This window comes from Alnus glutinosa, chromosome 1 (genome assembly GCF_958979055.1).
Source record: "Alnus glutinosa chromosome 1, dhAlnGlut1.1, whole genome shotgun sequence".
NCBI classification, from domain to species: domain Eukaryota; kingdom Viridiplantae; phylum Streptophyta; class Magnoliopsida; order Fagales; family Betulaceae; genus Alnus; species Alnus glutinosa.
The window spans coordinates 19,875,021-19,902,283 of record NC_084886.1 but is presented as its reverse complement, the minus strand read 5'-3'; the positions used below and the strand labels follow the sequence as shown (position 1 = coordinate 19,902,283).

The window sequence follows — 27,263 nt, the reverse complement described above, 5'->3', positions numbered from 1 at the left end:
TCTAGCATATTATACGTCTTTTCACACAAAGATATACCATTATGTGGTGAGGGCATGAATAAAAAGTTTAACACCATTTTAGTTAAGACTCAATTCTTGTCAATAAAATGTGCTGTGAGACACATATATCCATCAGTAGACAAAGAAGTCCACAAATCAGATGTTAAACAAATCCTACCAGGACAACCATTCAATATAAATTTAACATTTTTGCTTCTCCCTCATATGCAAATTTTTCAAATCAGCCTTAAGAGTATTCCTAGAGATAAGCAGTGCATCAGGATGCAAGTATTTTATCATCTCTCTCATGCCCTCATACTCAACAAATCGAAAAGGCAAATCATGCTTAATGACCAAAGCAACCAACAGTTCTCTAAATTTTTTGGGACAAAATTTAGAGTTACTTACAGACAGAGATCCCTGACTTCTAGATAAAGGCATCTGCCCAACATCACGAGTGTTTCTCCTTGGATAACTGTCTATGTGACGCTTCAAATTTCCAATTCCATAAGTACTTGGAGCCAAGTATACAGTACCACACAATTTGCATTTTGCCTTTAACTTCTCACCCTCCTTACCACGAATGGCATCAAAATGTTCCCAAACGACTGAAGTCCTCCTACACTTGTGGCCTTTTTTCTCTTTCTCCACACAAACAGAGTCATATTCTTCTTATATTGTAGTCAATTCAACCACATCATCCTCAAAGTCTCTAACAATATCATCACCAAGTACTTCATTACTCATCTGCACATATCATTATTAGTAAATTAGTTCTTCAATCCAAATTAGATAGTATATAAAATCTAGCTCACAAAGACAACTTGAAACTTAAAAGGCTAATAATCTTACCTGCTCAAGCTGTTCTTGATCCTGATTCATGATTGGACACAAGTCACACAATAGATGAGTTGTGTATGCTACTTCGTTTGTCTATAAAAGCTACACAGGTTGCAAAAGAGTATTAGCAATTAGCTCTATTATAGCAGCAACAAATTCTATAAAATAGTATAACAAATTCTATCACAATTTAATTAATGCTCACCCAATCTCATAAATTAATCTCTTGACAGGAATTGATAATTCTTCTCTTTATAAATATAGAAGTATCAGTAACCTAGTAAATCCTCATTTTGTATTTCTTTTAATACAAGTAACACACCTTGTATATATATTGGACTTTCAAGGAAACGAAAATAAAAAATGAAATAAAATGAGTTTATGCTCTTAAGATGCATGAGATCCAGAGATGACTACATAAACAAACTAGGCATAAGGAGCAGGGGCGGAGCCAGGAATTAGTTTAAGGGGGGGCCGAACGTAAATGAATAAATAAATAAATATAGTCCAATGTGCGCCCGCTTGTAAAATAATAATAAAAAAAACAAGTCTTAATAAACAGTTAAACTTAACTTCATAGTAAACCATAAGCTATAACTGTATACAAAAGTTACATGTCTATAAAATTATATTTAAAAATAACTTTTCATCCGAATACAAAAGCGTTCTAGTTTGCTATAGACATATACAAAAAAAAAAAAATCAAAAAAAAAACTTCACATCTCCTTCGAATTGTGCTCAACGTCGACGGTCTTTCATGGAATAAAACTCATCCATTATCATCTCTGTAGTGAAATCCTTAGCAATTTCTTTCTCGATATAAACTATCAAATTATCTGCTAGAAACTCATCTTCCATTCTGCTACGTAATCTAGTTTTTACAAGTTTCATGGCAGAAAATGCTCGTTCAGTAGTAGCGGTAGAAACAGGGAGAGTCAACACTAGACGAATCAACCTGTCAATCAAATTATAAATCTTTGATTTTCTTGAAATTGCTAATCCTCTGCACAACTCAGATAAAGTGGACATATTCTGAAAATCTGAATGTTTTGGCACATCAAGCTTATAATGATCCATTTGAAATCTCAAAATGATTTTCTCTTGCTCGGTAAAATCTTGAGGATAGAACTTCTCAACTAAGTTGCATATATCATCGATCTTAAATGATTTGTATGCATCTTGAGGGCTTAAAGCGGCACTAAGACGAAGAAGTTCCACTGCATGCTCACTAAATCTATTATCCAGTTCTTGCAATTGGAAGTCTATTGCAGCAATAAATACATCAATTTTAAAATGATACTCCATTGTCATGAAAGATTCTTCATTTTGGCGACATGATCTACCTCGAGCTCTAGTGTAACGAGCATTCATATCAGGAACATCAATTTCATTTTTTTCACAAAATGATTTAACAGTATCAAGGAAATGCTCCCACTTTTCATTTCTCAAATTCTGAAGAAGTGATTTTGTAGTTGAAACCAATTTCATGGCATTTAAAATGTCTTGAGAATTTTGTTGCAAAGCTTGACAAAGACAATTAGTAAATCCCATAATCTCTTTCATCAAATGTAATATCAAAATAAATTCAAATGATGTTAATACCATATAAGCCGCTTCAGCATCACCGCGCTGAGAATAGTTGGTTCCATCCTTTGAGATAGTGTCGAGAACTGAACAAGTAGCATGTAACATTCTTATCAAGCTACAAACAGAATTAAAATGAGAAGACCATCAAATATCTCCAGGTCATTGCAAAGTACCAATTTGGTTGGCCCCCCATTCCAGTCTCAATTTCATTAGAAGCAATCATACTTTCAATTTCAGCAACTTGAGCAGATTGCAATTCATCATTGCGTTTTGAAGAACCAACAACAATGTTGATAATAAAATTCAAATTCTCAAAGAATTGATGAACAGATTTTGCTTCTCTAGATGCTGCAACCAAAGCTAATTGTAGCTTATGAGCAAAGCAATGCACATAATATGCATATGGACATTCTCTAAGAAATAAAGCTTGTAGCCTATTCCATTCTCCACGCATATTACTACCTCCATCATATCCCTGACCTCGAATATTCTGAATTTTGAGGTCGTTACAAGAAAGGACATCACATATCTTCTTTTTTAAAGTTAATGCAGTAGTATCTTTGACATGGACAATATGAAAGAATCTCTCTCGAATAAAACAATCTTTATCAACAAATCTCAAAATGATTGCCATTTGCTCCTTTTTTGACTCATCCCGAGCTTCATCAACAAGAATGCAAAATTTAGCATCCCCAATTTCTTTACGAATCACATCTCGTACTTTAGTTGCAAAGATATGCAAAATTTCTTTTTGAATTTGGGGTGATGTATATTTGGCATTCCGTGGAGCATTTGTCAACACAATTCCATCAACTTTATCATTAAAAGTTGCTAAAAACTTTATCAATTCAATGAAGTTACCTTGATTTTTTGAGTCGGAGCTTTCATCATGACCTCTGAATGCACATGCTTGAAATGCTAGCCATCGAACACTATCTATTGAGGTTTTGACCCGCAATCGATTATTCTCTATTTCCCGTGATGACTGTTTTTCAATTAACTTGCCAATATGCCGTGAATAATTCTTCAGATCTTCACAACATTTCACAGCAATTTTATGTGGTGAATTGGGATCTGTCCCCACATGCCCCATTAAAGGACAATTCATTCCATCGTTCACCTTTTTCCAATTCTTAAAACCTTTCACTGTAAATGCATCTGATCCTGGACGACCTGTTGATTTCTTAGCAAAAATGTAACATGGATGACAAAAGATAGCATCCTTTGATTCCGAATATTCCAACCAAGTTGAGTATGTCTGAAACCAAGAAGCTTGAAATCGACGACGATTATTCTCCGGTCCTGAAACTGGATATTCTGTAGGTTTAAGAATAGGTTGACATGGGCCAGCTCTAAGATAAGCACGTCGCATTTCATCTTGTAAGTTTACAGGAAATTCCCATATTTGCAGACGTTTTCCTGGATCACGTTGCAGAGAGGTGGCATCAATTTCTTCAGGAAGGATTCTTGGACATTTGGAAGGCCGTTCATCAGTCACTGAAGCATTAAGATCCGTTGCTAACGGTCTATTTAAAGGTGTATCACTATTAACCTCTGAATGACTCGCACATTTTTTCTTAAAGAATGAATCGATTGTTTTTGGTCTGCTCATATTTTTCTAAGCTGTAAGAAAAATTTATAAATTAATAAATCAACCAAAAAGTACCTAGAAATATAAGATTTTTATTAGAATTTTTTTTACTTATAATAGTTCTTATTAGCATTAACAACCAAAAAAGCAACGAAAAATTAACTAAATCAAAAAACCCATCAAATTATAAAGAAAAAAAAAATCAATAATCAAAGTAACTATTAAAAATCTTAATTTAGCCAAAATAGCAAACACAAAAAAAATATAAACTACTTGACAAATAAACTAAGCACAATTAATAGGGTACAAGAAAAATGAGTACCTTTCAGTGAAGCAATGTTATCTTGAGCTTAAGGAGTTTCTTAAAAACAAATCAAAGACAATAATGTGCTAGCTGAATGCTGCAAACCAATAATAATAATAAAAAAATTAATTAGAAAATTAATTATGGAACACAATAAAAAAGAAAAAAAGAAAATGGCATACGTAATTTTCTTTTTTTGTGTATTTATTTTGTAAGCTTCTTAAGAATTCTATCTAGGCTAAATATTGAAAAAAAAAAACAAATTAAATAATAAAAACAAATATATGTTTTTTTATCATTCAAAGATAAATATTAACAAACCATATTTGATTTATTGATTATTTTTTTACATTAATCACATAAATACATAATCATATTTGAAATTTTAATCATTTGATTCCTAAAGAAAAAAAAAAAAAAAAAATCTAATATATAAACTCAGACCTTCCAGAACGTCTAAGTGTCTTACAAAGCTATTGGTCTTTTTTGAAAAAAAATTATTGGTCTTTTTGAAAAAATCTCTCCATGTCTCCCCAATCCTCACAGTCACGGTCCCACCATGGTTAATGCCTTAATGGTTTGATAGTCCCACGGCCACGCATGACTCATCAGAGCATTGAAAATTTGAAATCATTCGGTCAAAGACTCAAGTGGTTTTTCTAAACTCTATCCTTCTGGCTTTCACAAAAGACAAATCTACAATATTCCATTATTCCTCATTTGAGTCATTTCCTCACTTTGATTTCTCTCCTACGCCTAACGCCTCCCTTACGCCTAACGCCTCCCTCAAAGTCTCAGACTCTCAAACACAACATTTCCTCATCTCACGCCTCTCTCAAACACAGCATAGAAAAAAAATGGCGTAAATACTAGAGGCTAGAGCAGATAACCCACGTTTGTGACGTCTCAGTGTTTCACAGTGATAGAAGACAGTGTCTCGAGGCTAGATGGACAGCTTGGAGGCCCTGGACCGCGCGCTGGACGCTAGTGGTGGTGGGGCGTAGCATCGGGTGCGTGGAAGACGGTGGATGCACAACCTCTCAATCTCAGATCTCAGTTCTCTCCCCTCTAAGCCTCGGTATTTTTAGGACTGCACCACAACTTTTTTTTTCCTTTTTCTTGGGGTTTGGGTGATACTTTTGACAGAGAGTTGGTGAGAAAAATTTGAGGAAGTTAGAAAACTGAAGAGCAATTTGGTTTGCCCCCTTTTCTCTTGTGGAGTGTGAATTTTTTTTTATTGACATTTCAGTGATTACACATTTGCCGTGTGGAGAGGTTGATTGCTGTCTCATGTCTGATTATTTTTTTTTCCCTAGGACCTATCTGCTGCGTAGCTGTGGTTTTTTTTTTTTTTTTTTTTCTTGTTTTTTGTATGGTCTGCTGCTGCTGTTGGTTTTTTTTTTTTTTTAATTATTATTATTATGATTTTTTTTTTCTTTTAAGATTTAAGTGCCAGAACTACCGGCTTGAGGATAATTTTTTTTTTTTAAAGAAAAAAAAATTAGGGGGGTTGAATTCATTTTTTGCAGGGACCATTAGTACATTAATAAAAAAAAAATAATAATAAAAATTTAGAAGTCAATTTTTTTTTGGGGGGGGCCATGCCTCCAACGTGCCTCCGCCCCTGATAAGGAGGGTGCTCATGCAAAGCTAGTGAAACAAACTAGGCATAGGGAGGGTTCTTAGGCAAAGCTAGTGAGACAAGAAGATAGGATTGATATCATTTACTATTTTTTTTTTTTTTTGTTGCCCACTGAAACTATTACTCTATCTTGGTTTAAGAAAAAAATTACATTACTACCAAGAATGAAAAAAATGGTATTCAGTCCTCTATAATAGGAGTTTCATTTCTCCTTTGGAAGGGTGAAATTTCAGTTAATACATGCTTAGGGTAGTCCCAGATTGAGATTATTCTAAGCATGGACAGGGTTCACCTGGCCTCATTATATACTATGTTCTGCCCTTCGCCAGCTTGCCTAATGTATAAGGCAAGTACGAGACATGGTCTCCTTTTACAAAATGCAGCCAGAGCAATGATTTCTTGTCCCAAACTGGACCTATTGTCCTGGAGGCTGGTGACTGGGAAAATTTATTGAACATGATGGTTTCCATACTAAGGGAATCTTATTGCCTCTATTCGAAGGCTGCTTAGCTACATAAGTTCTGATAAGAAAACAAGCTCAGTTCAAATTCCATATAAACAAAAGAAGTAACAGAGCCATGGATTACAGAAATCATGTTCCAATATGAAACCATAAAGTGACAATTACATATCACCAGATAGTTAGTAACTGGACAGTATAAGCATCATACAGCTTAAAAAAGTGAACCTTCCCTGCCATCACGGACTTTTTTTATGCACGATTCATTGCATTTTAACGACGCGGGGCCTGAGCGTTTCCATCAATCTAATGCATTAATTAGCCTGTTTAGAGTAGTATAGAAACCTGTCGACCTCCCCCTCTCACCGGGGAGAGGGCACCTCAAACGAAAATAATAACAAAATAAATTATTTAGTCCTATATGAATCATACTACTCTAAAATAGTGAATGAGTCCCCTACAAGTGAAAGAAGTTCTAGAATCTCTATTGTACTAATTCTCTATTAGTGTTGTAATGTTTATTGAACTGAAAGCTTGTTTTCTGAATCCTACATGTCGACAAACAACAACATAATGAATGAACAATGTCATCAACAAAGTTCATAATAAGGAAATAAATTTGATTACCTTGTATTGAGACGGCGAGCTCCTTAAAAGCTTCACTCGCAAGCAAAGACCGAGCAAGAAAAAGACGACTGCGTGAGATTGAAGGGAGTCAAGCTAGGGACCGAAGAGTGAAACTTGAAAGTTTGAAGCACTGAACTGAAACTCTGAAAGTCTGAAAGAGAAGACGAGAAGTGCGAATGCGCAGGCGGGCGGGCGGGCGTGCGGCTAGCTGTGGACTACTGGGCTAGGGTTCCAACTTCCGTTCATTTCTTATTTTCTTTCTCCAGTGAATAAGTGAATTCGCAGAATCACAATTGGGCATTTCGGGTTTCTAGTTCTTTCTTCTTTTCTTTCTTTCTTTCTTTTTCTTTTCTTTTTTTTTTTTTTTTCTTTTTTTTTTTTTAATATAACAGGGTTAGAATCGTGTCTGGCAGGTCAACCAGGGGGTTGACCCGCCAAACACGATTCTAATCGGGTTGACTCGATTATGACCCGACCCCGATTATACTAAACTCAAACCCTATTTTCTCGTGTCGGGTTCGCGGGTCGTGTCAAAAATTACCAACCCTAATAATAATAATTCTCTAGATGACTTAGTTATTTTGTTCGTGCCCTGCGTGGCACAAGACTTATCTTATGTGTAATGCCTTAATTACACTAGCTTTTATTATATGAGGTATTTTTATTAGAAGCTCTAATGTGTTGGCTATGTTTTAACCTAGATGTTAATTAAATATAATCCGCTGCTATTTTATACTGTGATGATGTCATAACGACACGTATAAAAATAAAAAATTTTCATTTACGCTTTTTTTGAAAAAGGCGGCTCATTACATAATCTACCATTGAATTTTAATGCTGAAACTTAAGGATTGGAGTTGAAGAACATCCTTATGAATCTCTAATTGTGGAAAACTCAAGAGATTCCTTTTAAATCTTCCACGCTTAATGTTAACGAAGTTTATGCTTTTTGTATAGAACGGGATCTAGGATTACGTCCTCCGATGTAGGACTATCCAGTCAATCGACGTGATGAAATAAGAATGGCTTATTTGAAAGCGTGTCCATATCAATTTCTTCGTCTAGACTATCCACTTTCTAGACTAGAAAACCATCCCCGTCGTTTTCAAGCTTCATGGTTCACACAATTTTCATCTTGGCATAAGTATTTTCCTACTACGGATGCCGCATATTGTTTGCCAGTTATCTTTTTACAACGAAACTAATTGGACGTCCTGGATGTGATGTATTTATTACCAAGAGATTTAGAAATTGGAAAAAGGTTCATGATGGAAAGAAATGTGCCTTTTTGACTCACATTGGAGAGGATCCTTGTTCAGCCCATAATAATGCTGTGAAATCTTGTGAGGATTTAAAACAACAATCACGGCATATTGATAAATTATTGAATGCACAAAATACTGAACAAATTCAAAATAATCGACTACGTGTGAAAACTTCTATTGTTGTTGTTCGATGTCTTGCATTTCAAGGATGTGCTTTTAGAGGTCATGATGAGACTCCTGATTTAAAAAATCGAGGTAATTTTCTTGAGATGATTAAAATTTTGGCATCATGTAATGAAAAAGTTGCAACAGTTGTTTTGGAAAATGCTCCTAAATCTGCAAAGTATACTTCACATAGAATTCAAAATGAGATTTTGCAAGTCATGGCAAGTAAATTGCGAGATAAAATTCATGAAGATATTAGAGACTCTAAATTTTGCATTATTGTTGATGAAGCACAAGATGAATTTAAAAGAGAACAAATGGTTATTGTTTTGAGATTTGTTGACAAATATGGTTTTATACAAGAACACTTCTTTGATCTTGTTCATGTTGAAGATACATCGGCATTTACTTTAAAGAATAAAACATCTAATGTTCTTTCTCATCATGGACTTGATATTCAAAATATTCGTGGACAAGGATATGATGGTGCTAGCAATATGCGTGGTGAATAGAAAGGATTTTTGGCATTATTTTTTAATGATTGTTCTTATAAATACTATGTTCATTGTTTTGCTCACCGATTGCAATTGACATTAGTTGCTGCATCTAGAGAAGTGGTTTATGTTCATGAGTTCTTCACAAATTTGAATTTCATTATCAATATAGTTGGTCCTTCATGTACACGCCACGATCAACTACAAGTTGCTCAAGCAAAAAAAATTGCATATATGCGAGTTATTGGTGAACTTGAAACTAGAAAATGAGCTAACCAAATTGGCACTTTGAAACGAGCTAGTGATACTCGTGGGCCTTCTCATTATAATTCTATTTGTAGCCTAATAAGTATGTGTTGATGCTACTTGTTCAGTGCTTGACAAAATTAGAAGAGAATAAGCCAATTACTCTCAACATGGAGATGCTAATGCTGCTTATAAAATGGTTATATCCTTCGAATTCATATTTATTTTACATTTGATGAAGGAAATTATGGGTATTACTGATGTTCTTTGTCAAGCTTTGCTGCAAAAATCTCAATACATTTTGAATGCTATTAATTTAGTTTTTGCTGCGAAAAAACTTATCCAAAAGCTGAGAGATGATGATTGTGATAAATTGCTTGAGAATGTTGTCTCTTTCTCCAAGAAATTTGAAATTAACATCCTAGACTTGAGTGCTCGTTATATTGAAGGTCGAGGTCATAATCAACAGAATCACATTACAGTAGAGCATAACTATCATTTTGACATATTCAATGCTGGTTTAGACTTTCAACTGCAATAGTTCAATTGTAAGTTTGGTGAAAGGGCAGTCAAACTTTTGACACTTAGCTTAGTTTTGGATCCAAAGGATGGTTATAAATTGATGATATATGTAGTCTTGCAGAGGTGTATTATCCTCTTAATTTTTCTGAGCAGGAAAAAATTAATTTGGGATTTCAGTTGAAGTATTTTGAACTTGATGTGCATAAACATAATGATTTGAAATTACAAAATTTGTCTTCCATTGCAGAATTATGTCAGGGATTGGCAGAGACAGGAAAATCAAAGACATACCATCTTATTGATAGGTTGATTCGTCTTGTTTTGACTATTTCAGTGTCTACAACGACTCCCGAGCAAGCCTTTTCAGCTATGAAAATTGTTAAAACAAGACTTCGCAACAACATGAATAATAAATTTCTCACAAATAGTTTAGTTGTATACATTGAAAAGGAAATTGCTGAGAGCTTCAATTTAGATCAATACTTGATGATTTTCTTTCTAAAATGACGTAAACTAGATTTTGAACGCTTTATATTTCTGTCTTTTTGTACTAGTGCCAATATGTTTTTGTTGCTAATATATTAATTTTGGCACATATTTATGAATTTTTATAATGTACTTTTGTGATATACATTGTGTGACAAATTATTCAATTTCTATTTTAAATTATGTTTATCGGCCCCTCCAATGTCAATTATCTGGGTCTGCCACTAGGCAGACGTAACCATACTTGAGTAGAGGTTACTATAGGCGGACTTCATTAGTGGCTCGGGCCACTCGATGTCAAACTCGGTCGGGCTGCTAGTGATGAATGGTAACATACATATTCGGGCCACCGATGTGTTATTACAAATCCATTGAGATAGCGTCAACCCTGCCGGGAAGAGGTTAAAATCAAGATGCTCATAGATTTATCTTTTTGCAATGTCCCCCATTTGTTAGGATTTTTTGTTAAATCCTAACGGAGGGATGTGAAATTTCCAAAATGCCCTTATTCTTTTCTTAAAAGAAAATAAAAATAAAAATAAATGGTATGTGTAAATCTAACCCACCCAATGGTGTGACTTGTGGCTCTGGTGACTAGACTCAGCTGTGGGTCACAGTTTTTTCTTTTGTTTTGTTTTGTTTTTTTTTTTTTTTAATTTGCAAGTAAGTGTAAATTTGAAATTTTATAAAATTTTCAAGGGTATAAAAGGTCATTTTACCCATTTTGCTGTCTAATTTAACTCCAACTTTTAAGGGAGGGGGACGTTGTAAAAAATTAAAAGTTTGACATAGTAAATTGAGAAATTTTGAACTTTAAGGAAACATTACAAAATGAGTGACAATTCAAGAGATAAGTAAAATTTCCCTTATAAAATATAAAGTCACAATATATAAAGAAACAAGTAATGATAACTCATCTCTTTTAGGCATGGGAACACACTCAAACCAAGAAAGATTTTTCTACCACGACTCATATCTTTTATGACTTTTACCATGATGTTGGAAAAACCAATCATAAGTCGAGATATGTTATTTGTATATTAATTTGGTATATATTAAGTGCACACTCAATGCATTTGATGTGGGTCTCGTGTTGTCAAATGCACCAGGTGTATACTTGATGTACGAATAATATATCTCGTCATATAATTGGGATGATATGAAAATAAAATCAATATTTGAATCAACAAGAACTTTGTTCGTAGAAAATATAAATTTTTAAATCCTTAGTATACGATAGTAGTAGAATAATCTACTTTTATTTTCTCTTAATCGAATCCTACCCAACTCTAACTCAAGTTGGGCCAATTGGGCTCGCGAGCTGATCTGGGCCACTGCCGTTGCCACTAGTCGTGCTCACATACGAAACTCGTTCTCACCAACCAAAATTCATGAGCTACCTGTTATATTCTAAGTCAAATAAAAATAGAATATTCGAATTTACGGCTCTTCGAAACCCTTTGATCCCCCAAAATACCACCACCCAATTCCAAATCCATTAAATTAGAGCACTCCCGCTCAAAATTTTACCATAATTTGAGCAATCTTCTCTAATAGGTACTTCAATCACTCCCTCGACCTTATCTTTTCGTTTCTTCTGCTCTGTTTTCCGTTTTTACTTCCATATTTTCATTCGTATTCGCTTCGCGTTGTGTTTATCACCAATTTATGGAAAATATGGTGGTTTATTTCTTTGCTTGTAACATTTGTAGTGCTATTTAATGGCTGGAATTGTATTGCTTGCTTTGTGTAAATTTCAGAAAAAAATTGACGCGGAGAGATCAGCAGCCACCGCACCACCGGAGTACATCCACACGTCGCACAGATCGTCACCAGCGCCCACCGGAACAGCGCCGACCTCCCACAGAACGAGTCGACGGCGATCCCACATACGCTCAAAGCAACCCAACCACCACACGCAGCACTACAGGTAACGGCTGAGCAATATGCTACTGCCGCACGATCAGCACCACAATCCTCCACCGTCACACGACACTGCACAACGAAATCTTCCAAAAAAGCGCTGCTATGATACCAGATGATAAGAACCTAAGTTCTTATTACCCAAAATCAGAGAAAACCAAATTAAAACAGAGAAAGATATGGCCTCTTCGAGGGGGTCTAGCCTCCACACATTGCTTATAGCAATTGATTGAAATTGTTATTCGATGATTAGCCTAAAGGCACTTACATTGCTTTTATAGAATAGAAAATAACCCTATTCCTAGTAAGAAGAGGAATCAGTAATACTAATCCTGGTAGGAAGAGAAATCCTAACCTAGTAAGGAAATGACTGATTATTTAATAATAATAATATAATTGTAAGGTTCCTAACATATAGATGAAACTTGGTTATGGATATATCTGCTCAATAAGAAATGTAAAAGGACAAAAAGTGTTTAAAAGATATAAAAAGTGGAATGGAAATGGTGAGAAATGTCAAAACATATTGAACATTAATATATTCCAGAATTTTTTTTTTTTTGGGTGCATTTATATGCTTATTCATCAATATTTAGAATTAAAAGCCTGTTTGCTTTGAATATATAAAGCATCTTTTTTCAAGTCCCCGTTTCGAGATGGTAATGTTAATGTAGAAACTTATTCATAATTTTGCAAGTAAGATCTAAGAACATATCATTCAGGTATACACATACATCGTTCTAAGATGATAAAAGCTTATAATTTATTGAAAATTATTATCAAGTTGTACCAAATAATTTGTTTTAATGATTTTTACCTAGTCATTCAATTGAAAATTTTGGGTATATTTGAGAGCTTTTAAAGGAAAATGTAAAACAGGTTAGAGTTTGTCTAGCAAAATTGTATCTAGATTATGTGGGTTCTAATCCTTTGCCTATGCATATAAGGATAGGTTGAGTGGTCAATAGAATTGAAAGCATGTAATAGATAAAAAATATATATGGGGTATTCTCTCTCTGAGGGTGTTATTTCATTAACTATTTTGATGGGGTGTGCACCTTGTAATATTGTTGCATGTTGTTGGGATTCTAGGTATTATGCTAGGATGACCTTTGGATATGATATTATCAATGGCACAATGCGAATGTGGCTCACAAAAAACTTTTATTTCTTTTAATTGGCCTTGCATATTCTCATATTTAGTACAATTTGGTTTCAAGCAATTTTCTTGTTGTCCAGTTTTCAAGCTATGCATTTGAGGTTTTACCTCTAATTACTTCATTTGCCTTATTAGGATCACATTATGCTTTATACTGGCTGTGGTATATTTGGCTATAGACAGCTTTATATTGAACTATCCATGCTTCTTCAATTACTCTTACCCTCCCAAAATAGATGGGGTGATTGCAAGTTGTGTGCATTTTAATGAAACAACAGTAAATATAACAATCTTTCTAAAATTCCCTTAGGTGAGAGTCGAGAAGGTGAGTTCAAATTTGGAAAAGAAAGGGTGGGATCATATTTCAAATAAAGAGTATTCAAATTTAGGGATAATATGCGAAGTTAATTGGATAAATACTTTCCTTTTTTGGAAATTCTTGTATTTTTGGACAGCCCGAAAGGGAAAGCAACCTATCTACTTTATTTTTTGATAAGTAATTTAAAATTCAATAAAAAGCGCAGAGGGGCGCAACCCTAATACACGGGAAGTATACAAGAGAGCCCCTAAACAGGAGGAACAACTAATAAATTAAGAAAGTCTACAAAAGTAGAAACACCTAGGTGGCAAAGATGGGGAGCTATCCATAGATATAGCGTGTTAAGAAGACGCTTCCTTAAAACTACCATTACAGTCTCGACATCTTCAAAAAGTCTCGCATTCCGCTCCCTCCAAATGCTCCACAAAACACAGTGAGGAACTAAACGCCAAACCTTTTTTGCTAGGCCATGCCCTCGAAATGCACCCCAAGTAGTCAACAAACCCATCACCGATTGTGGCATGACCCATTCAACTCCAAATAAAGAAAACATAAAACTCCAAAGCTCACGGGCGGTGTCGCAATGAAGTAATAGATGATCAATAGACTCCCCCTTCTTTTTACACATACAACACCACTCAATAACCACAATATTCCTCTTACGTAGATTGTCATGAGTCAAAATTTTTCCTAAAGCTACAGTCCATACAAAGAACGCCACCCTTGTCGGAGCCTTAGCACACCATATCTTCTTCCACGGGAATGATGGACCTTCTTTCCGACTAAGTGCTTCATAATATGACCTCACTTCAAAATAGCTCCTTGTAGAGAGGTTCCAAACTAACTTGTCACCCTCTCCTTGTCGAATCGGAGTGGAGTACAACCGCTCGAAGAAAGAGAGCACCATCTCCAACTCCCAGTCCTGTAATTGCCGCGTAAAGAGAACATTCCAATGAATATTGCCATTATGAACAGCCATATTATCTACCACCATAGCCGCTTTGTTCCTCACAAGACTATACAGAACTGGAAAACAAAGCTTCAAAGAAATCTCCCCACACCACCGATCATGCCAGAAACTGATATATGATCCATCCCCTACCACAAACCGAACATAATTGCAAAACTTCTCCCACCCTTTCCTAATATATCTCCAAACCCCTACTCCATAGGAACCCGACACCTCAATAGAGCACCACCCACCCTTTAGGCTCCCAAATTTGGCGTCAATCACCAAACGCCATAGAGCCTCTCTCTCCCTACCATATCTCCACAACCATTTACCTAAAAGAGCTTGGTTAAACAGGGAAAGGTTGTGAACTCCCAACCCACCTGAATGCAACGGAGTACAAATCCTGTTCCATTTCACTAAATGAAATTTGGCCTCATCCCCTATGCCACCCCATAGGAAATCCCTCTGGATTTTTTCAAGACGATTAGCCACCCTCAAAGGAATAGGGAACAGCGACAAGAGATACGTGGGGATATTGGACAGCGTGCTCTTAATAAGAGTCAACCGACCGCCCTTTGACAAATACATACACTTCCAACCAGCCAGTTTCCTTTCCATTTTCTCAATCACCCCTTTCCAAGTAAGAACGGACTTGTAAGAGGCACCCAAAGGCATACCCAAATATGTCATAGGCAGCGATCCAACCCTACAACCCATAAGTTGGGCCAACCCTTCAACATCCTCCACCTCACCAATAGGAACAATTTCTGACTTTCCTAAATTAATCCTTAATCCCGAAACTGCCTCAAAACAAAGAAAAATGCACCTCAGATGTCGAATTTGTTCTTCTTGCGCTCCACAAAAAATCAACGTATCATCAGCAAACAATAAATGATTCACTACTATTGCCTCTGACTCACTATGTCCCACAGTAAAGCCTGTCATCGAACCCTGCTCCATCGCAGCAGCCAGCATCCGACTCAAAGCCTCCATAACCACCACAAATAATAAAGGCGACAGAGGATCACCTTGTCGCAACCCGCGAGAGCTAGTAAAGAAACCCGTCGGAGTTCCATTGACAAGGATGGAGAATCTCACCGTAGAGATACAAAAACGAATCCAAGCTCTCCATTTCTCCCCAAAGCCACAACGTTGTAATAAGTAAAGTAAGAAGTCCCAATTCACATGATCATAGGCCTTTTCCAGATCCAGCTTACACAACAACCCAGAATCCCCTGAACGGATTTGACTATCCACACATTCATTAGCAATAAGCACTGAATCCAAGATTTGTCGACCACCAATGAACGCATTTTGGGTGTTTGAAATAATCTTACCCAACACTGATTTAAACCTGTTCGCAAGGACTTTGGAAATAATCTTGTAAATTCCCCCAATAAGACTGATAGGTCGAAAATCACTCACAACCACAACATCATTCTTCTTTGGAATCAGAGAGACAAAAGTAGCATTGAAACTCTTTTCAAACTTGCCTCGAGAGTGAAAATCTGCAAAAACAGCCATAATGTCATGCTTTAAGATATCCCAACACTTCTGAAAAAAAGCCATAGTGAAACCGTCGGGGCCCGGAGCCTTATCTCCATTGAAATCTCTGATGACCTCCCACACCTCCTTCTCCTCAAACCCTCTCTCTATCCAGCTACTCTCATCTTCATCAATTGAAAGAAAAGAAAGGCCCTCTACCCTTGGCCGCCAAGAAGAATTCTCAACATACAAGTTTTTGTAAAATTGAACTATATGCTCCTGAATTTCCTTTGGATCTTTGGAGATTTCACCATCTATACTTATAGAATCCACTTGATTAAATTGGCGACGCGAGTTGGCCATCCTGTGAAAAAATTTTGTGTTCTTGTCCCCCTCCTTCAACCACAAAGCTCTGGATTTCTGTCTCCAAATTATTTCCTCACACAGAAGAGTTTTCTCCAGCTCTCTAGACATATCTATCTTGCGAACCTTCTCTTCCTCCTCTAGGCCTCGGCCTTCATCAACTGCATCCAGCTCACAAATGCCCTCCAATAATTCCTTCTTCTTCTTCCCTATATCACCAAACACTTCAGCATTCCATTTCTTCAAGTCCGTCTTCAATGCCTTCAGTTTAAACGCCAAAATGTGACTTGGAGAACCCGAACACTCATAAGACAACCACCACTTTTTGATTTGCTCAACAAAGCCCTCATAATTCAGCCACATGTTCTCAAATTTAAAAGACCTTTTTCCTCCTCTTGGTGCCCCACAATCCAAAAACAAAGGGAAGTGATCGGACAGAAGTCTTGGAAGCCTCCTTTGGACTACTTCGGGATAGTGTTCCTCCCACTCCATAGAAATTAAGAATCTATCAATTCTCGACCATGTGTGGTTATTCGACCATGTAAATTGGCCATCTTGAAGAGGTAGATCCACCAAGTTCTGCATGAAGATGAAGTCTGAAAATTCTTCCATAGCAGCTGAGAAACTGGTAATGCCCGACCTCTCACTCGGAAAACGAACAACATTAAAATCTCCCCCAATACACCACGGCACCTCCCAACAACTCATCAATCCAGCTAACTCAATCCATAAATCCCTCCTATCCCTGTCATCATTAGGGCCATAAACCCCCCCAAACGCCCAAGAAACATTATCACCAATGTTGCGGAAAGAACAAGCAACCGTATATCTACCTATACATTCCCCCAATTTCTCCACCACTCTCCTATCCCACATAAGTAAGATCCCACCCGATGCTCCATTGGCTCCCAAATAACACCAATCAACCTGATTACACCCCCATAAACTCCGCACCACCTCCCTTGAGATTATTGCCATTTTAGTCTCCACCAAACAAACAATATCCGCCCTCCATTCTCTTAGAAGCCCTCTAATTTCTACTCTTTTTTTCATCTCATTAATCCCTCTAACATTCCACGAAAGTAATTTAGGCATCATAATTGCATACAGAACCCCTACCTTTGATGCGACCTCTAGCCGATAGAGCCCCTTTCTTCTCATAATTCAAGGACCAAGCCAACCTGTTTAGTTCTCTCTTCCCTTTTGCCCCTTTGTTCAACGGACACAAAGTCTGAGGACTGGCCGAGGATCTTCCTCCAGCAGCTTCTATCTCCTCAAACATAGCTAACATTCTGTCCTCAAATCCTTCGCAAGATAATCCGATAGCCTGATAACATCTCATAACTTTTTCCACCACCCATCTAGGTGATATCCTTTGTTTTTCTCCCCCTTTTGCTGCCAAAGGTGTGATTTCCAGCGGTGCACCACTCGCCCCCTCCTCGTTAGAATTTTTTTCTACTAGTTCTAACAGGAGATCGCTTCTAACATCCTGTGTACCACTGTCCAGTAGAACTTCTCCCTCATCTGTTACACCAGCATCTTCCCCAAGGCAGCTCTCCCCTTGATTTCCCACTAAAACAGGTTCACATATCACCATCTGCAAATTGTTAATGTCCATCATCTTTGTCACTGAGCTTGTACCCACAGCAGGAGCACCCATCTCATAACAAGTACATTCTGTTACCAGGAGCTCCGGCAAGACTCCCGAAACCTGCTCCCCTACTTCAGTAATGATGTTACCCTTCAAAGAGCCACCGTCCACCTGAAGAGCCACTGCTGCATCTTCTCCTTCTTCACCACACAACACGACCTCAGGCATACTCAGCCGAAGGGAATTTTCTGGTTTCCCAGCCCTCACGCTCCGACCCACTACCGTGACCTGTCCCTGTTTTCTTGTCCAAACAACCTTAGAAATTCCAGACTTCCGGCGTTGATAAACACGTTGAAAACCACGACTGGAATGATCTGAACCAGACCCACGAGCAGAGGCGCCGGAATCCTTGGCTTTACGCACCTGATGTGCTGCGGATGATGACGCTCCAGCATGCATAGAAAACACAGGGGTCGGAATGGGTCTTAGGCATGATCCAGCTTTAGCTTTAACAATAAACTTGGGCTTTTTAATGGGAAAACCCAGAGGGGCTTTGCCTTTAGAATCATGGGCCACTTTAGAGGATTTGGAGATGGGCCGGGTATCCTTGAAGCCCATAAAGGCCTGCTTGGTCTTAGGAGCAGCGTGAGAAGCAAACTGCTTCTGACTGAAATCCAGGTGTCCTTCCTCCAGCAAGAGAAGATCCGTGAGACAAAGGCCTATCTCCTCGTGCAGAACTGCCAACGACTCCCTTAGCCTACGAACACCTAGCCTATCACCAGAGAAGACCTTGCGTGAAGCAACGGAAGACGTGTTGGCAGACCCAACAGCTTCTCTCCTTGGGAATGAGTCCTGCGACTTTCCCGATGCGTGAGACATCGGGGCTGGTTTCTTCTTCAAGCCCTTCGCCGGAAAAAATTCTCTGGACAGGCTATCGTTAGCCGCCGTAGGAGGAAACATCGACGAAGAAGGGGCCGGAGACACTGGAGCCTTTGCATGAGCACGAAAATCCTTAACCGGATCCTGCACCTGATAAAGTTCCTTCTTCCCTATTTCCTTTGAACCTTCCAACCACCTTGGAATTCTTGCTAAATGCTGACTGGAAGGACCAAACGGCTCTTCATTCCCTGGCCGAGTCGAAGTTAACACCTCTGCAAAACTCCTCCTTGTCTCCGCTTTAGTCCCAGCTAGTAGAACTTTCGGTGCACTAGTCTGCTTTGTGACCCTGGACTGATCCGCTTGAAGATGACTGATGGCTAGGCGGAGCTCCACCTCAAACCTCTCCCAACCCTCACCGTATCTCCCTTTCGGCACTAAAATGGAACCATTTTTCTTCCTGCCCTCATATTCTTCAATAAGCAGGAAAAAACCATGCCTATTAGAGCATTGTTGTCCAAGAATACGTGGGAAGCCAGCAACGGATTGATTCCAAAAGACTCTAGAATCCTGAACCGAGACTAACTCATCAAACGACTTGAACAACCAGACTGCCTCATCTCTACGTAGAAGGATAGACCTCGTCACTCCTTTGCATTTCTCTCGTATCCGAATCCCAGTACAACCTCCCACCACCGACAAGTCGAAGTCCTTAGACTCAACAGACAAACGACTCACAGACCTCACCATACTTAGTTGATCCTACTCAGTCTAAAATGGTTTCTGGCCGAAAAGCCTTTAATAACTTTCAAAAGAAAGAAAAGGCCAATAGCAACCTATCTACTTTATTACAGAGGGGGTATATATTATTTCCTTCCAAGGATGATTCGTAAATAGTTTTTGGGTGTAATTATGTTCCTTTGGCACCACATTTCTGATTTGTTGTTTTATCAGCTTGGTAATGTTGGTAACATTGGCACAAACTTTCTCCCATTTAACGCGATATTTATTAAAGTGGTCTTCCAGATGAGACTTATTTGAGCTTTGTTTCATGGGTTGGAAGTAGCTTACAAACAGCTTGGAATTAGGTTGCGTAGCAAAATTACTTGGACATATTCATTTTAAAAATATGATTTCTTTGGTGGTTATAAATTAGTTCATAAGCAGGCTGGAACTGTATTTCATTAGATATTTCAATTTTTTTTCTCTCTCTCCATTGTGGCTGTGATGTAGTTGATAAATATGCATGATGCTGAGGTTGATATTTTGCAACCTCAGGCCTTTCCAGAAAGCTTTTTAACTGATCTATTTCATGGTTCTCTCTTTATCTAGCTTTCTCTCTATGCTAATAGTTATTTATCATTCAGGATCCCTGGACATTTCCATTGCAAGTGGTACCTGCCACATCAAAATCATTGCATCCATTTGAAGTTTACTCAACATGAAGTTCTTGGAATACACTCCTTTGGATCGGTAATTGTTAAATAATTATATAAAGAAATTAAATTTTGATTAATTCATTTCATTCAGTCAACCTTTTATTTTATTCCTTTCAAAGTTGATATCTAGTATTAAGTTTTTATGTTATTCTTGCAGGTTAAATGATTTCCTAAGTCATTTAAACCTTGGAGAGCGTACCATTAAAGGATGCCTTGAAGCTTACTCCTGTAAGAACATTACAAGTTCTAGAAGTGTTTGGTATTTGTTCAAGATCAACTTAGTTCTTTTTTGTTTCTTCTAGGCAAACACACGGGAACTGATAAGAAACTGTCTCTCAGCTTGGAGAATGAGGTAAATTAGGCACATGAAACACACACACACACACACACACATTGTGTGTGTTTGATTATTTTAAACTCTTGCAAGACAATTTTGATGCACAATTTCTTAAAACATGTACTACTTTTCTTGTTCCTTTTAGATTTTTTCCCATCCTTTTTTCTCCTGTTAGGTTTCTCTGTCCTATTGGATTGACCATCTTAGCTGTGTGTGTTTGATTATTTTAAACTCTTGCAAGACAATTTTGATGCACAATTTCTTAAAACATGTACTACTTTTCTTGTTCCTTTCAGATTTTTTCCCATCCTTTTTTCTCCTGTTAGGTTTCTCTGTCCTATTGGATTGACCATCTTAGCTGAGTATTTCTCCTACTATTAACCTATATAAAGAGGAAGGTCAAAAAAGAAAAAGTCTCTTCTCATCTTTCTTGATTAAAGCAAGATTTCTTTGCTAAATGCACACTTGATTTTTTTTTTCTCCCTGTTTCATGTTAATGATTCCGCTTGTGCTCTGTATGGTTCTTTTTCCGTGCTTGAGATGGTGAAGCTCTAAAGTGTTGATAGTGAATCATACTGTTCACACTTTATTTACTTCTCTTATTATCGTTTTCTTTTCAAGAGCTGAATTGTGGTACTTTGTTTATCTCTGTGTTTGTGTGTGTGCTCTTCACGACTCTTTATCCGTACTTGAGATGGAAAAGCTTTGAAGAGATACATTTCTTGACTATTTTGTCCTAACGTCTTTTCTATTTGACAGCAGATTTTGGTTCTTTGTTTATCTTTTCAGGATTCTGCATATATGTGTTTAATTCTTACTTTTTACTTCAGATGCTTGATTATCTAGGGAAATCTTCAGACACTGACTCTTCCTTGCCAGCTGATTTCCTGTTGAGCAGATCCAGGTGGTGACTGTTGCCTAGATTGGCTTTGGAAAGTATAGTTTATCTCTTATGTTTGTTTGACTGGTTTTCCTTTATGTTCATTCCAGCCGGAAGACATTGATCTACCTGGTTCTTACACTGAATCACATGTATCCGGATTATGATTTCAGGTATCTCTATGTACATTTTTATTGCACATATGGCTGAAAAGAGGATTATGGGTAATGTCATTGTCAGCTTATTGGGCGACTTGGCAACCCACTAAATAATCCTCTTTCAATCACTGGGAGTGTTGTCAAAGGGTTTGACAGACAGTTCAGAAAACTGTTGCTCTAGGAGCTGAGAGTTCAAATCTCTCCATTTCCCAAGTCTAATGTGGTCAATCATACGGTTGGTTTATTTAACACGTATTAGTTTTATCAAGTGCATGCTATAGATGTGTTGCTTTGGGCTATTTTGTGGCTTCTTTATATTACGATATTGCCTTCGTCTTTGCGGTTTTCTAGTGCGGTGAAAGCTCACCAGTTCTTCACGGAGGAAAGCTGGGACATTTTTAAGCAGATTTTTGATACCTACATGTTTGAAGCATCAAAGGTATTGCTATATAATGTTTTGTTTTGTTTTTCTCTTTTTGTTAACCTTACTTTTTCCAGCTAAAGGTATACTACTTTCTAATCTTATTCGAACTTTTAAAAGTAACACGCATGTGCCCCTCATCTTTTTCCATAGATTTACACTTTTTTGGGTAGGGGGAATAATTTATTGGTGCCCTTAAGCATACAGGAAATATACAAAAAGGACACCAAAACAGGAAAAAGAAAGAAAAAAGAAAAAACACCTGCAAAACCCAAAAACAAAAGCAAACCCAAACACCCCAACAGGAACCAGCCCACAAAACTTAGATACCATTACACCACAACAAGGGCACTCTTTGCCTTTGTCTCGGCTAGAACCAAAATCCCTAGCATCATAATTAATTGAGCACTGTAGGTTTTTCACCCCTCTACTCCCTTTAAACTTAAGAGTGAAAAATGAAACCTCTTGATGCTGCTCCATATCAATTTGAGCCATTAAATCCAAAAAGCCCTTCACATTCCCCTTGTGGGAGACCCTCAGAGTCTGGAAATAGAAACCAACTTCTATCGTGGCCCTGGGAGAACCACCAACCCCTTAAAAAAATCTCCTCTCGAAGATTCACCCACCTCTAAGGAAGACGACAATTTCTTTGTTGCTCTTGTTTTTTTGTATACTCTTCATCTACGAGGATATTCCTCTTTCTTCAATAAAAATTATTATTATTCATAAAAAATAACGAAGACGGCAACAGAGGAAGGCCCCCAAGCCTTGGCTGGGCACCAATGCCCCCCATCTTCACACCCATAGACTAAGCCGAAGAGAGAGAAGACCCACCCACTCTGTTTGGGAGAAGGAAGCCACGCCAAAGAAGGCTACTCGAGGGAAACTTACTGACCATTCCCCCACCAGGCTCCGATGAGGGTTGGGCACCAAAAGGCAGCGCCATCAGAGCACGGATCGCTGTCAAAGCCTCGTCAATCAGAGAAGCGTTCAACTGAGCTCCTCTGCCTACCTTTGATCTACGGTAATATCTCAGCACCAATTTGGACTCCGATGGGTAGATAGGAGCCCCACACTCCGACATCACCGGAAGTGAAAAGCAGAGCCTTTCACCCAAAGCGGTCTGTCCAGAGGAAGCTTGATCAAAAGGGAGAGAGGCTTGCATAGAAGATTTCGGCCTAGAAGACTCCAGAGCATGACCAAAGGAAGTCAGGACAGGACCAAAATGCAGCCACCGATGACGCTGAACCTGAAGTTGTAGAACCCGTAATCACAAAAGCATTTGATCCGAAGGATTGCACAAAAGATTCCGGCCCAGAATACGCCAGAATAGGACCAGGGGAACTTGGAACAGGACCATCGGCAGCCGCCGGAGACGACAGACCAGGAATCACATGAGTAAACCAAGACCCACCCATCAGCCGCTCCAAAACCCGATGAAGACACCAAGCTCGAATCCACAACAGCGTCAGAACCCACCAAAACAGCCTTCTTGGTATCGGACTTGGAACCCAAGCTACTGGACCCTACCCAAAACCGGGCCCTTCTTAAAACCACCTTAGCCCTCTTGAGCATCTGGCCCGCCTTGCGCTTAAGCCCAAAACACTTAAGGCCCAATATCGGCGTAAGCCTGTGAGAAAAGAAAAATCACGTGTTCTTACATGATCCATGAACGTTGGATTTGAATCAGATTTTGTTTTGGTGTACACTTTTTGCCTTCTACAACTAATATTTTTCACTCTATTAATTATTTTGTTCATCTATTGAAGTTCCACTTTAGACATTACTGAAGACCATATTATCATATTTTGCCTTCTCTGTTATATGGACTTGTAATTTTTTTTCTGAAGTATGGTGTTCTGATGGGTCAATGCCTGAATTAGAAAGAAGTATAGACCATCTGATTTACTTTTGGATATTCTTGCCATTTCTGAACTAAATTGGCACAAGTGTCTTGATTCCTTATTGCATCAATTGGAGGCAAGCAGGGATGGAGGTAAGAATTTATTTGGGGGTCCCCTATTGCCCCCTCCCCCCCCAAATCCATTCATTGAGAGAAGTTGTTGCTTGTCTGTTTCTACTAGTGATGATGCAGAGTATAATGATGCATGATAATGTACTGTTTCGCATGACCTTATGGTTGGCTTTATTATGAAGAATACCTCTCTCAGCCTTGGGTGTTGGTTGTTGGACCATTCAATTGCAGGAATGGATCGAGACTAATGGGGGCAGTTCCCTGCTGGAGGCCTTGTACAAGGCTCTTGACGAGGTGAGTTTACTTTTTAGAATTGAATGCCAGTTGTACCAAGAGGCTGGCGATTTTATGATATCTTGTGGTGCAGGTTGTAAAACTAGCGGAATGCGAAATTTACAGTTACAACCCGGACTCTGATGCAGATCCGTTTCTAGAGAGAGGAGCCATGTAAGTTTTGATATCTCCATTGAAATCAGTGCTAGTCAAATAGCTGCAATTATGACTTGGGAACTTCTTGTCTCTTCAGATGGTCTTTCAATTTCTTCTTCTATAACAGAAAACTAAAGCGCGTCGTGAGTTTTCGTCTTTGCTGTTTGAGGTGGGTTAAAATGTTTCTTAGTACTATGGTTTTCCCATCAGCTGTCATGGGTAATTTTTTGGCTTAATTCTTGCTTCTTCTTTTTTTGCAGTAATTTGGTGGCCGATGAATTTCTTATGGTTGAATTACCTTGTGAGGAAGATGGGGAGATTTTTGATGACATGGACATGTGAGTAGGGTGAGCTGTTAAGATGATGTCTATATGTGAAGACCGTCAACATATCTGTAGTTGTGTAACTATAAGTGCTGCACTCTTGAGGCTTGGTTGGTAGGATTAGGTTTTCTACTTTTCATGTATGCATTTGTTGTAGCTGCTGTCATTGAGTTAGGAACGATGCGGTCTATGTAAATGTATGTCAAATATAATCCAGGGTTGTAAGCTGATATGAAACAACTCATGTTTCTGGGAGACATTCCTCAATGTCTCCCAGAAATGATGTTGATATTATCGAACTGTCCGCTTATGTATGTGTCATCCACCACGTATGCATTTGTCTTCTTCTTTTTTTTTTTTTTTTTTTTTTTGTGTATGTTTTTAGACTAGAAAGATGTACGTAGGTGTTTGCCATGATTATCCCTAGCGTTGCAGAATTGCTAAGATAAATTTGTTGACTGACTGGTCAACGTTGTCCCTGAGATCCCGAAATAATTCCATTTTTTTTTTTATATAAAAAAAAAAATTGAATTGGACTCTTTGATCTCCTCTCTAAAAATTTTTGTAAATTTTGGTTGTGCATCATTTAAGGTGCTAATTGCGCCTCGACTTCTGAAAAAGGTTACCAATTTGATTGGTTGCCGAGACGTCTAGTAAGGCGTTGCAATTGACCAAAGAGAAATATTGTACCTACCAAGATAATTGTTGATGTAATGAGTTTTAATCACTAAAATATGTTTAGGTCTTTGCAGTTTGCATTGACGTGATATTCTATCTTTGCAGTAGCAAAGTCTTGTTTTAACAACTTTTATAGTTGAAAAGGCTTGTTCGCTAGTCGTTGTAAACACTGAAAGAGTCAAAATAAGACGAATCAATCTATCAATAAGATGTTATGTGTTTGAATTTTCTATCTTTGCCAATCCTTAACAGAATTTTGCAATGGAAGACAAATTTTGTAATTTCAAGTCATTATGCACATCAAGTTCAAAATACTTCAATTGAAATTCCAAATTAATTTTCTTCTGCTCAAAAAAATCAAGAGAATAATACACCTATGCAAGACTACATATATCATCAATTTTAAAGGATTTATAACCATAATTTGGATCCAAAGCTGAGCTAAGTGTCAAAAGTTTCACTGCCCTTTCACCAAACCTACTATTGAGCTATTGCAATTGAAAGTCTATAGTAACATTAAATATGTCAAAATGATAATGATGTTTCACAGTAATGTGATTCTGTTGATCACGACATCAACCTTCAATATAACGGGCACTCAAGTTTGGGATGTCAATTTCAAATTTTTTGGATAAAGAGACAATATTCTCAAGCAATTTATCAAAATCATCATCTCTCAGCTTTTTGATAAGTTTTTTTTTGCAACATAAACTGAATGAATAGCATTCAAAATGTCTTGAGATTTTTGCTGCAAAGCTTGATACAAAACATCAGTAATACCCACAATTTCCTTCATTAAATGTAAAATAAATATGAATTCGAATGATGTAACCATTTTATAAGCAGCATTAACATCTCCACGTTGAGAGTAAGTGGCTCATTCTCTTCTAATTTTTTCAAGCACTGAACAGGTAACATCAAACATCCTTATTAGCAACTAAAAATAAAAGCATGAGGGAAAAACAATTTCGAAACTATTTTCATTTTTTGAAAATTTATTAGCAACCAAACGGAACCAGAAAGATGAAATTCAATGAAATAATCGAGCAGATAAAATTATGTAAACTACTAAGTTCCCATACAACAACAATTTAAGTTTCTTAAAAACAAAATACCCATAGATTAGAGAAATACAAAGCAGACAAGATTGCAGATGATCAAACGCAAAATTCGAAACCCTTTGATTTGCAGTTTGATGCGTTCAATCAAAGTATTTAATATATACACACACACACACGATAACAAATAGTAATATATCAAAATTTAAATCATTTAATTTTTTCTTAAAAAAAACCTAAGAATTCTAACTTTCGTAATTACACAGGGAAATAAGAAAAAAAATGATTACCTCCTTGAACAATATGCTGAGGGAGTGGCGCTTGCTGTCTTGGTCATCAACCAAGTGGGCACTAGGCGTCATCGGCGTGGGCGTGGATCATATATTCAAAATAGAAGAAGGAAAGAAGAAGAGAAGTGGAGAAGAAGATGCGACGATGTGCTGTGAAGAGCGGAGAAGATACATTTTTTTTAGATACTTGAAAGAGAAATTACATCAAAATTAGGGCTGGACAACCCTAAATAAACACTAAGAATATAAGTATGCGGATGTAATGCATTATAAGACGCGAGCCTATTGATTTTTGGCACGGATACCTATAACCTAAGCCACGAGTGAAGGTGCTTAAAGGTATACGCAAAGTCCAAATGACTTAAACAATGAGTGCAT

General features: G+C 37.6%; 2 protein-coding genes across 2 annotated transcripts; one reads left to right on the top strand and one right to left on the bottom strand.

Moving 5' to 3' along the window:
* Nucleotides 1-1,578: 1,578 nt before the first annotated feature.
* LOC133851523 (uncharacterized) lies at nucleotides 1,579-4,039 on the bottom strand. The gene is made up of 2 exons (XM_062288001.1): nucleotides 2,601-4,039; nucleotides 1,579-2,542 (listed from the first exon to the last, which is right to left on the bottom strand). Exons 1-2 carry the CDS (start codon nucleotides 4,037-4,039, stop codon nucleotides 1,579-1,581), a joined length of 2,403 nt encoding a protein of 800 aa, XP_062143985.1.
* Nucleotides 4,040-11,637: 7,598 nt separating this feature from the next.
* Nucleotides 11,638-25,180, top strand: LOC133876425 (uncharacterized). The gene is made up of 12 exons (XM_062314710.1): nucleotides 11,638-11,786; nucleotides 11,990-12,159; nucleotides 20,265-20,370; nucleotides 20,494-20,564; nucleotides 20,639-20,688; nucleotides 21,504-21,577; nucleotides 21,664-21,726; nucleotides 22,063-22,150; nucleotides 24,339-24,401; nucleotides 24,475-24,554; nucleotides 24,634-24,705; nucleotides 24,797-25,180. The coding sequence occupies exons 3-12, from the start codon at nucleotides 20,339-20,341 to the stop codon at nucleotides 24,876-24,878; spliced, it is 675 nt and encodes a 224-aa protein (XP_062170694.1). The 5' UTR covers nucleotides 11,638-11,786; nucleotides 11,990-12,159; nucleotides 20,265-20,338; the 3' UTR covers nucleotides 24,879-25,180.
* Nucleotides 25,181-27,263: the final 2,083 nt, after the last annotated feature.

Bases quoted from the DNA above. Each gene is read 5' to 3' on its own strand.
- LOC133851523 (XM_062288001.1), bottom strand. From the start codon at position 4,039: ATGAGCAGACCAAAAACAATCGATTCATTCTTTAAGAAAAAATGTGCG. The intron at 2,543-2,600 runs GTACTTTGCAAT...TTCTGTTTGTAG, and splicing joins ATGGGGGGCCAACCAAATTG to CTTGATAAGAATGTTACATG.
- LOC133876425 (XM_062314710.1), top strand. From the start codon at position 20,339: ATGAAGTTCTTGGAATACACTCCTTTGGATCG. The intron at 22,151-24,338 runs GTATTGCTATAT...ATTCAATTGCAG, and splicing joins ACATGTTTGAAGCATCAAAG to GAATGGATCGAGACTAATGG. The intron at 24,555-24,633 runs GTAAGTTTTGAT...TTGTCTCTTCAG, and splicing joins TTTCTAGAGAGAGGAGCCAT to ATGGTCTTTCAATTTCTTCT.